Below are 10682 nucleotides of genomic sequence, written 5' to 3' on the forward strand. Positions count from 1 at the left end.
GCTCGTTCCCGGTGACGTCCTCACATCGCGACCCAGCACCGGGGGCCGGCTTGTCATGTGGCCGGGCGGCTGCCGGTGGCTCCCAGTTCTTCTACAAGGGTACCTCAACCTCGGGCGCCTCACCTCTGCCAGGACTTGGGGTAGTTGTTGGGGTCCGATGGCGGAAACATTCTCAATTGGGGCCGAGGCAGCGAGTGGGCTGAGGGCTCCGGTTCAACAAAACGGAGACGCAGGTGGCGACGCAAGGGGTGAGCGGACCTCCGGGAGTCCGAAGCCTGTGGACGCGGGAGTGGAGCCGCCCCAGGAGGTCGGGAAGCAGACCCCAGTGAGCGAGGAGCAGGCCCCGGTTGCCCCTTCGGGTCCAGGCAAGCGTAAGAAGCGACGGGACGCCACCAGGGAGCGCGTCGTGCCACCCCCGAAGAAGCGGCGGGCAGGGGTGAGCTTCAGCGATGAGCATTTTGCAGAGACCAGCTACTACTTCGAAGGCGGCCTGCGCAAAGTACGGCCTTATTACTTTGACTTCCGGACCTACTGCAAGGGCCGCTGGGTGGGCCACAGCTTGCTCCACGTCTTCAGCACCGAATTCCGAGCCCAGCCCCTGGCCTACTATGAGGCCGCAGTCCGGGAAGGGCGCCTGCATCTCAACGAGGAGCCGGTACAGGACCTCAGTATTGTGCTCAAGGTGGAGTCCTGATGGGGCCGACCGGAAGCGGGCGCGAAAAGGGGGCAGGGGTCTTTTCAGAGTTAATAGGGCATAGATACTGAAGTGAAATCGAGGTAATCCTGAGGCGTTTTCGCTTTCACTTGGAACACTCTTTTATCTCACCCCTCTTATCCCATCTCCGCAAAAATAGTCTGCTTCAAAACTCTGCTCATATATCCCCTGCATCCAGGCGGCTTCATTGTTTCCGGGGAACAGAAGTTGAAATTCTTTTTTTTTTTTTTTTTTTTTTTTAAAGATTTTATTTCTTTATTTGACAGACAAAGATCACAAGTAGGCGGAGAGGCAGGCAGAGAGAGGAAGGGAAACAGGCTCCCCGCTGAGCAGACAGCCCGATGTGGGGCTCGATCCCAGGACCCTGGGATCATGACCTGAGCTGAAGGCAGAGGCTTTAACCCACTGAGCCACCCAGGCGCCCCAGAAGTTGAAATTCTTAAAGCTCGTTTTGTGCACTGTCTTGTGGCACTGGCACTGATCGTATGTTGCGCTGTAGATTTTTGTACAAATAGTAATGATCGAGCCTGTCGTTTATGTTTCCTTACTGTGTGCTGGCACAGAGGTAAGCGTTTTAGTACTTAATATTAAATTCTAACGACAGCCGTGTGGGGTAGGTATTGCCACCTCATTTTACCTGTGAGGAAACAAAACTAAGGTAAACTTCAGAGAGGTTAAGTACCTGCCCCAGTGTGACCTCCAAAGCCTGTGTTCTTGTAACTACTACTTATTTATCACAGATCCTGAGACGATGGAATTGGGAAATGTCAGGTAGAGAGACTAGAATTGTCTAGCTCAGTGCTTTGACCTTTTCACATTCCATCACAGCTAAGATTTACCAGACACCCTGTCAGTAACACTTTGTTGTGAGGGGAGACAAGGTGATTTCAGCATTTGGGGAATGAGTGGTTTGAATCCCCTCTCCCATCTCTCTTTTGAGAAGTACAGGCCTGGCCTAATCCTCACATTTTTCGATGAGGAAACTGAGGCCCAGAAAAGTTAAGTGACATGCAGTGAGCCTATGGCAAATCCAAGTCTAGAGATCTGTTGTTTGGACTTATAGTTTAGTGTTACTTGTTCAAAGTCACAATATATAAGTGATGATTTTATGGAGCTTTTTCTCCTCCATTTTAGAAAACTTTACCTTTTTTTTTTTTAAGATATTCATTCATTCATTCATTTTAAGAGAGAGACAGAGAGCAGGGGGAGCGGCAAAGGGAGAGGGAGAGAATCCGAAGTAGACTCCCCTCCCAGTAGGGATCCCTAGGTGGGGCTTGATCCCACCACCCCAAGATCATGTCCCCAGCAGAAATCACGAGCTAGACGCTCAACCGAGTCACTCAGGCACCACAGAAAACTTTATCTTTTTTTTTTTTTTTAAGATTTTATTTATTTATTCAACAGACAAGAGATTGCAAGTAGGCAGAGATGCAGGCAGAGAGAGAGGAAGAAGCAGGCTCCCCGCTGAGCAGAGAGTCCAATACGGGGCTCAATCCCAGGACCCTGAGATCATGATCTGAGCCGAAGGGAGAGGCTTTAACTAACTGAGCCACCCAGGTGCCCCAGAAAACTTTATCTTTTAAATGTAACTTTTCCAATGCCTGCCCTCTGCCTGTATGTCTGTGTGTATTTTTATATGATGAATACATTTTCTGCTGAAGGATGTACTGTGACCATTCTGTGTCAGTTAGGAACAGGAAGCTGTGTGAGGTTGATGACAGGTTGCTCGGCCCTGTTCTGATGAGTTGCCTGTATCATTTGCAGGATAATGACTTCTTGAGGAACCGGGTGCACAGGCATGAGCCACCAGTCACAGCAGAGCCTGTCCGCCTGCTTGCTGAGAATGAGGATGTGGTGGTTGTAGACAAGCCTTCTTCCATTCCTGTCCACCCTTGTGGCCGGTTCCGACATAACACTGTCATCTTCATCCTGGGCAAGGAGCACCAACTCAAAGAGCTACACCCATTGCATAGGCTTGACCGCCTTACCTCGGGGGTCCTCATGTTTGCCAAGACAGCGGCTGTTTCAGAGAGGATTCATGAGCAAGTTCGGGACCGGCAGGTGAGCTGGGCTTTTGTCTCCTGCATGCCATTTCCTGGGCTCACGAATGCTCTATGTCAAAAGTGTTTCACTGAGTTCTGTTGAAGTGGGCCTTCATGTTATCTGGCCAACCTTCCTATCCTCAGGAAGGTCAGCACTGAAAATACCAAAGACAGGTTATTATTTCTTTTGTTTCTGGTTTCTTTGTTTTTTTTAAAGATTTTATTTATTTATTTGACAGAGAGAAATCACAAATAGGCAAAGAGACAGGCAGAGAGAGGGGGAAACAGCCTCCCTGCTGAGCAGAGAGCCCAATGCCGGGTTCGATCCCAGTACCCTGAATCTTAACCCACTGAGCCACCCAGGCGCCCCATCTCTTCTGTTTCAAAAGCTCCTTAGAGAGGCATATACACAGCCTCTGTTGGTAGTTTGCTGTTTGGAAGTTTCAAAGTGCTGACCAGCTGACCAAGGTGTTTTTTATTTTGTTTGTTTTTTTATGCTGAAGGTTTTTAAGATTGTGGTGAGAACCTACTTGGTAGAAAGATTCTGGATGAGGCTGAAGAAGCTTGGGTAGAAGAGTTAAATGGTGGTGACTGTGGTCTTAAGACTTGTAGTTCCAGATCTGATTGTGGTACAGATAGTGTTTACTATGTACCAGGCTCAGCTCAGTACAAAGTACATTAGAGTCTAAGTTACTGAATCCTTTTAACAGTCCAGTGAGGTCAATGCTTTTCTAGTTTTAATGTTTTCTGGACAAGTTAATGGCGTTTGAAGAGGCTAAGTATTATACCCAGAATCATGTAACTGGGAAATGGTGTATTGGGGTTTGCATCCTCTTCCATCTGACACTGCTGCATTTCCCATCACTGTATTGGGTCTGAACTTCATGAATTTAGGCTTTGTGCTGACTTTATCCCTCTTCCCTCCTATGTAGCTGGAGAAGGAGTACGTGTGCCGGGTAGAGGGGGAGTTCCCCGCTGAGGAAGTGACCTGCAAGGAGCCCATCTTGGTGGTATCTTACAAGGTAGGGGTGTGCCGTGTAGATGCTCGGGGCAAGCCCTGTGAGACAGTGTTCCAGAGACTGAGCTACAACGGCCACTCCAGTGTGGTGCGGTGCCGGCCCCTCACAGGCCGCACTCACCAGATCCGAGTTCACCTCCAGTTCCTGGGCCACCCCATCCTCAATGACCCCATCTACAACTCAGTTGCGTGGGGCCCCTCTCGGGGCCGGGGCGGCCACATTCCCAAGACAGATGAGGAACTGCTTCGCGACCTTGTGGCAGAGCACCAGGCCAAACAGAGCCTGGATGTGCTAGATCTCTGTGAGGGCGATCTGTCCCCAGGACTCATAGGCTCTACAGCTCCCTCCTCAGAGCTGGGCAAGGACCACCTAGGAGAGTTGGCCGCATCTGCCCAGAAGATGGATGGAGCAGTTGAGGCAGCTCCTCAGGTTCTGGACACAATGGCCTTGGCACCAGAAAAGGCAACTGAAACAGATGTTGTGAATCAAGAGATAGATCCTCTCTGCGAAGAGTGCCGGCTGGTGCGCCAGGACCCCTTGCCCCAGGACCTTGTGATGTTCCTGCATGCTCTGCGCTATAAAGGGCCAGGGTTTGAGTATTTTTCACCGATGCCTGCCTGGGCACAGGATGACTGGCAAGAAGACTGAGGGCTATGGCCAATGGGAGGATCGCTGCTTGAATTGGAAAAGGAATGGGCCATGGAGTAGGAGCTGACCTCACAGCCTGGTACTCAGGGTTTCTACAGGAGTGAGGCTGGGCTCTGAAAGGATCTCCTTATACTTGCTACCTCCTCCTTTCCTCTCCCTCTAGCTAGAGTTAAGGAACTTGTTGGCATGTAAATATATCCTTTTTTCTAACACCTTGTGTGTCAGGTTTTCTTACCTTTTTTTTTAATTGAGGTAAAATTCACATAATGTACAATTAACCATCTGAAGATACACAGTTTAGTGACATTTAGTACATTCACAAGGTTGTGCAAGCATCGCCTCACCTTGGAGGTGAGGTTTTAAAACATTTCCATCACCCAAACCCATACCCATTAAACAGTCACTCCCCATATCTCCTTCTCCTAGCTCTAGTGACCATTGATCTACTTTCTGTACGCATTTGTCTATTTTGGACTTTTCATATAAATGAAATCCTATAGTATGTGACCTTTTATGTCTGTCTTCTTTTGCTTAGCATAATGTTTTTAACTTCTGTCCAATTTATAGCATGTATCAGTACTTTGTTCCTTCTTTTTTTTTTTTTTTAGATTTTTATTTATTAAGAGACTATGCACATGCATAAGAGAGCACAAGCAGGGGGAGAGGCAGAGGGAGAAGCAGACTCCCTGCTGAGCCTGTGAGGCTCTACCCCAGGACCCTCAGCCTAACTGAGTCACCCAGGCTCTCCACTACTTCATTCCTTTTTATGGCAAAATAATACTCCATATGGGTATACCACATTTGTATATCCATCAGTTGATGAACATTTGGGTTGTTTCCACCTTTTGGCTATTGTGAGTAGTGCTGTTATGAACATTCATGTATAAGGTTGTGTTTGAATAGATGTTTTCAGTTCTTTGAGTATATACTAAGGAATGGAACTGCTAGATCATATGGTAATTCTATTTTTAATATTTTGAAGAATCACCAAACTGTTTTTCCACAGTGGCTGAGCCATTTTACATTCACAAGGATTTCAATTACTCTATCCTCACCAAGACTTGTTAATTTTCATTGTTTTGATTATAACCAGCCTAGTGGGAGTGAAGTGTTCTTGCATTGTGGTTTTGATTTTCATTTCCCTGTTCAGCATTATTGCATGTGCTTCCTGGCTATTTTTATATCTTTGGAGAAATGTCTGTTCAAATCTTTTGTCCATTTTTTTTTTTAAGATTTTATTTATTTATTTGACAGAGAGAGAGATCACAAGTAGGCAGAGAGGCAGGCAGAGAGAGGAGGAAGCAGGCTCCCCGCAGAGCAGAGAGCCCGATGCGGGGCTTGATCCCAGGACCCTGGGATCATGACCTGAGCTGAAGGCAGAGGCTTTAACCCACTAAGCCACCCAGGCACCCATGCGGTAAGAACACTTAACATGAGATCTACCCCTTAACAAATTTCTGTGTGTACAGTATTGCATAGTTAACTATAGGCACAATGTTTTATAGCAGATCTCTAGAACTTAATCATCTCACGTAACTAAAACTTTATGCCCATTTAATAACAGTTTCCTATTTCCCCCTACCCCCAACTCTCTGCTTCTATGTATTTGCCTGTTTTAGATACCTGAGAAAAAAAATTGTTTTCCTTTACTTACTATTCACAGAATACTCTGTACTTCAAACATGTGGAGAGTTTCCCCGAACCATGCAATTCTCCCAACACCAGCTGGGTGCCTACAATTTAACAATTCTGACACTATCTACCTGGAGATAACATCAGATCCCACAGGTTAAGGGCCCAGTCCCACAAGATTGCTCCACATCAGATGTCAGTTGCAGACCCAGGTTGTCACCTGTGCTTCTGACCAACCAGAAATCAGAGATTCCAACAACCCCCTCCTTGGGTTCAGTTATTTACTAGAATGGCTCACAGAACTTAGGAACAGTTTACTTACTAGATTATTGGTTTATTACAAAGAATATTAAAGGGATGGGGTGCCTGGATGGCTGAGTTGGTTAAGTGTCTGCCCTTGGCTCAGGTGGTCCTAGGATTGAGCCCCCCATCAGGCATCCACTTGGTGGGGAACCTGCCTCTCCCTCTCTCTCTGCTTCTTGCCCCACTTGTGCTCTCTCGCTCTCTCTCAAATGGATAAATAAAATCTTTTTAAAAAAGAAAAGAATATTAAAGAATATGACTGAACTGCCAGATGAGGAGACACACAAGGCAAAGCCTCAAAAGGCCCTGAGGCGGGGCGCCTCGGTGGCTCAGTGGGTTAAGCCGCTGCCTTCAGCTCAAGTCATGATCTCAGGGTCCTGGAATCGAGTCCCGCATCGGGCTCTGTGCTCGGCGGGGAGCCTCCTTCCCTCTCTCTCTCTGCCTGCCTCTCTGCCTACTTGTGATCTCTCTCTGTCAAATAAATAAATAAAATCTTTTAAAAAAAAAGAAAAAGAAAAAGGGTCCTGAGGCATAGAAGCGTCTGACCCTGAAGTGTTAGGGGTGTGCAATCCCCTGGCATGTGAACACCTTCTTGTTCACCAACCCAGAAGCTCTTTGAACTTCAAAAGTCAGTTAGGATTTTTATGGGTGATTCATTACTTAGGAAATGATTGATTAACCATCATTGGTCACTGGTTATTAAGTCAATCTTCAGTTGCCTACCCACAAGCCCCCCAAGTTGGTAAGTGGGCTGAAAGTTCCAACCCTCTTATCAATAGAGTTGGTTCCCCTGGTCAATCAACCCCCATCCTTAAGTGCTTTTCAAAAGTCACCGCATTAAACTCAACTGTGGTTGAAAGGGATGTGTAATAAGTAACAAAAAATACCTTGATCATTCCTGTCACTTAGGAAATCCCTAGAGTCTTAGGAGCTCTGCCAGGAACATGAATGAAGACCAAATACATATTATAAATCACAGTATCACGACACTACAAGTGGAATCATCCAGTATTTGTCTTTTTGTGATTGGCTCATTTCACTTAGCTTAATGTCCTCAAGGTTTGTCCATGTTGTAGCTTGTGATGGGATCTCTTCCTTTTAAAAGTTGAATAATATACCACATTTTGCTTATCTATTCATCTGCTTTTGGACACTTGGACTGCTTCTACCTCTTGGCTATCATGAATAGTGCTGCTATGAACATAGGAGTACAAATATCTTTTAAGACTCTACATTCAATTCTTTTGGGTATATAGCCAGAAATAGGATTGCTAGATGATATGGTATTTCCATTTTTATTTTTTTAAAGATTTATTTAGTTAGTTATTTGAGAAAGACACATGCACATGAGCAGGGAAGGGCCAGAGGGAGAGAGAGAAGCAGGCTCTCCACTGAGCAGGGAGCCCGAGGCGGGTCTGGATTCCAGGACCCTGGAATCATGACCTGAACCAAAGGCAGATGCCCTGCTATTTTTAATTTTTTTAAACATTTATCTACTTAGAGAAAGCAAGAGAGTGTATGAGCAGGGAGAGGGGCAGAAGGAGAGAGAAGCAGACTCCCTGCTGAGCACAGAGCCCAACATGGGGCTCAATCCCAGACCCTGAGATCATGACGTGAGCTGAAACCAAGAGTTAGACACTCAACCGACTGAGCCAATGAGGCACCGCTTTATTTTTAATTTTTTGAGGAAACACCATTTTACAATCCTGTTAATAATGTAAAAGGGTGAGGGGCGTCTGGGTGGCTCAGTCATTAAGCATTTGCCTTCTGCTTAGGTCATGATCCCAGGGTGCTGGGATGGAGCCCCACATTAGGCTCTTTGCTCAGCAGGGAGCCCACTTTCCCTCTCTCGCTGTGTCTCTCTCTGTCAAATAAATAAAATCTTAAAGAAAATAATGCAAAAGTGTTCCAATTTCTCTACATCCTTGCTAACACTTGTAATTTTTCATTTTTTGTTTTCTTATAAGTATGAGGAATTATTTCATTGTACTTTTGGTTTGCATTTCCCCAATGATTAATGACAATGAACATGTTTTTCATTTTCCTTTTGGCCTTTGTATGTCATTTAGACAAATGTCTGTTCAAGTCCTTTATACATTTTTCAATCAGGTTTGATTTTTTTGTTGAATTGTAGTTCTTTACATATTCTGGATGTTAACCCCTTATCAGATAAATGATTTGCAAAGATTTTCTCCCATTCCATAGGTTGCCTTTTGTTCTATAGATTATGTCATTTGATCCACCAAAGTTTCTAAGTTTAATTTGGTCCCTTTGTCTCTTTATTTATTTTTTTTTTAAGATTTTATTTATTTATTTGACAGACAGAGATCACAAGTAGGCAGAGAGGCAGGCAGAGAGAGAGGAGGAAGCAGGCTCCCCACTGAGCAGAGAGCCCGCCCGATGCGGGCCCAGCTGGAATCATGACCTGAGCCGAAGGCAGAGGCTTTAACCCACTGAGCCACCCAGGCGCCCCCCCTTTGTCTCTTTATACTTTTGTTGCCTATGAGGCTGATAGAGATATGATAGGGATCACAGTGAATCTATAAATTATTTTTGGTATTATCATCTTAATATTATTAAGTCTTGGGGCGCCGGGGTGGCTCAGTGGGTTAAAGCCTCTGCCTTCGGCTCAGGTCATGATCCTGGTGTCCTGGGATAGAGCCCCGCGTCACGTCAGACTCTCTGCTCTGCGGGGAGCCTGCTTCCTCCCCTCTCTCTCTCTGCCTGACTCTCTGCCTACTTGTGATCTCTCTCTCTCTCTCTCAAATAAAATCTTTTATATATATTAATATTATATATATATATATATATATATATATATATATATATATATATATATATATTAAGTCTTCCAATCCATGAAAATGGGATGTCTTTCCGTTTTGGTTTTTTTTTTTGGAACTTTAATTTCTTCCAGCAATGTCTTTCCGTTTCTTTTTTTGGAACTTTAATTTCTTCCAGCAATGTTTTGTCATTTCTAGTGTACAAATCTTATACCTCTTTGGTTAAATTTATTACCATATATCTTATTCTTTTTTATACTATTTAAAATGCCCCCCAAATAATAAAATAGTTTTCTTAATTTCATATTTGGATTGTTCATTGATAGTGTATAGAATTCCTGATTTTTGTGTTGATTTTTTAATCCTGCAACTTTGCTGAATTGATCAGCTTAATTTTTGTGTGTGTGGATTCTCTTTTTTTTTTTTTTTAAAGATTTTATTTATTTGTCAGAGAGAGAGAGAGAGAGAGCACGCAAGCACAGGCAGAGAGAGTGGCAGGCAGAGTCAGAGGGAGAAGCAGGCTCCCTGCGGAGCAAGGAGCCCAATGTGAGACTCGATCCCAGGATGCTGGGATCATGACCTGAGCCGAAGGCAGCTGCTTAACCAACTGAAGCCACTCATAACTTCCCTTTACCATATTGAGGACGTTCTTACTGCTTGTTTCTTGCCATGCATTTCTGCCTGGTCTACCTTTTGACTTCTGCTCAGGTGGAAGCTTTCTCCTTTCAGTTCCTTTTGTTACATATCTGTCATGTATTTCCTGTTTCTTTGGAGTACCTATAAAGAGAACCCTGACTTTTTGTTTTCAGGCTTCTTTAGGGTGAATGAGAGAGACTCATTAACACCTAATCTGTAGACTTTGATCAGCACACAGTAAGCAGTGGTGGTGTGGGTGGGGAAAACCAATTGAATATATATTCTTTTAGTGGTCCATAGTGGTTGTTAGCCCCCTATTACATGTCAAACATTATTTAATGCTGGGATACAAAAATAATAACTAGGCCCTGCCACATTAGAGCACACATGATGAAATGTGCAAAACAGAAAGAGAAACAGTAGAAATATGCCATAATTCTGTCTGGAAGTACTAGCACAGGTTTCCCAGAGGAAGAGGCATTTAAGAATGAGTTAGAATTGGCCCAGTAGAGGGCCACCTGGTTGGCTCAGATGTCTGTTTTCGGCTCAGGCCATGATCCTGGGGTCCTGGGATCGAGTCCTGCATCAGGCTCTGTCCTCAGTGGGGAGCCTGCTTCTCCCTCTGACCAACTGACTCTCTCTCCCTCTCATGAATAAATAAATAAATATTTAAAGAAAAAAAAAAAGAATTGGCCCAGTAGAGATGTAAGAGAAGAATTATAGGTAGAGGGGCAATGTGAGAGAAGGCAGGCAAATTCCAGAGGTAGAGAAATAGAACAGTAGACATTCAAGGAGAAAGCCTTTGAGGACATTTGTGTCTGGCTCCTTGTCACTGAGTACTGAAGTCTTTGCATGGTTTGTATATTAGCAAAGGACTCCAAACAACAAGGGATGGGAACAACCT

At 44.8% G+C, this 10682-nt stretch overlaps 1 protein-coding gene across 1 annotated transcript; it reads left to right on the forward strand.

The window, feature by feature from the left end:
• Positions 1–8549, forward strand: RPUSD2 (RNA pseudouridine synthase domain containing 2). Its single transcript, XM_059181171.1, has 3 exons — positions 1–682; positions 2480–2776; positions 3690–8549. Exons 1-3 carry the CDS (start codon positions 56–58, stop codon positions 4422–4424), a joined length of 1659 nt encoding a protein of 552 aa, XP_059037154.1. The 5' UTR covers positions 1–55; the 3' UTR covers positions 4425–8549.
• Positions 8550–10682: the final 2133 nt, after the last annotated feature.

Source organism: Mustela lutreola, chromosome 7, assembly GCF_030435805.1.
Source record: "Mustela lutreola isolate mMusLut2 chromosome 7, mMusLut2.pri, whole genome shotgun sequence".
NCBI lineage: Eukaryota > Metazoa > Chordata > Mammalia > Carnivora > Mustelidae > Mustela > Mustela lutreola.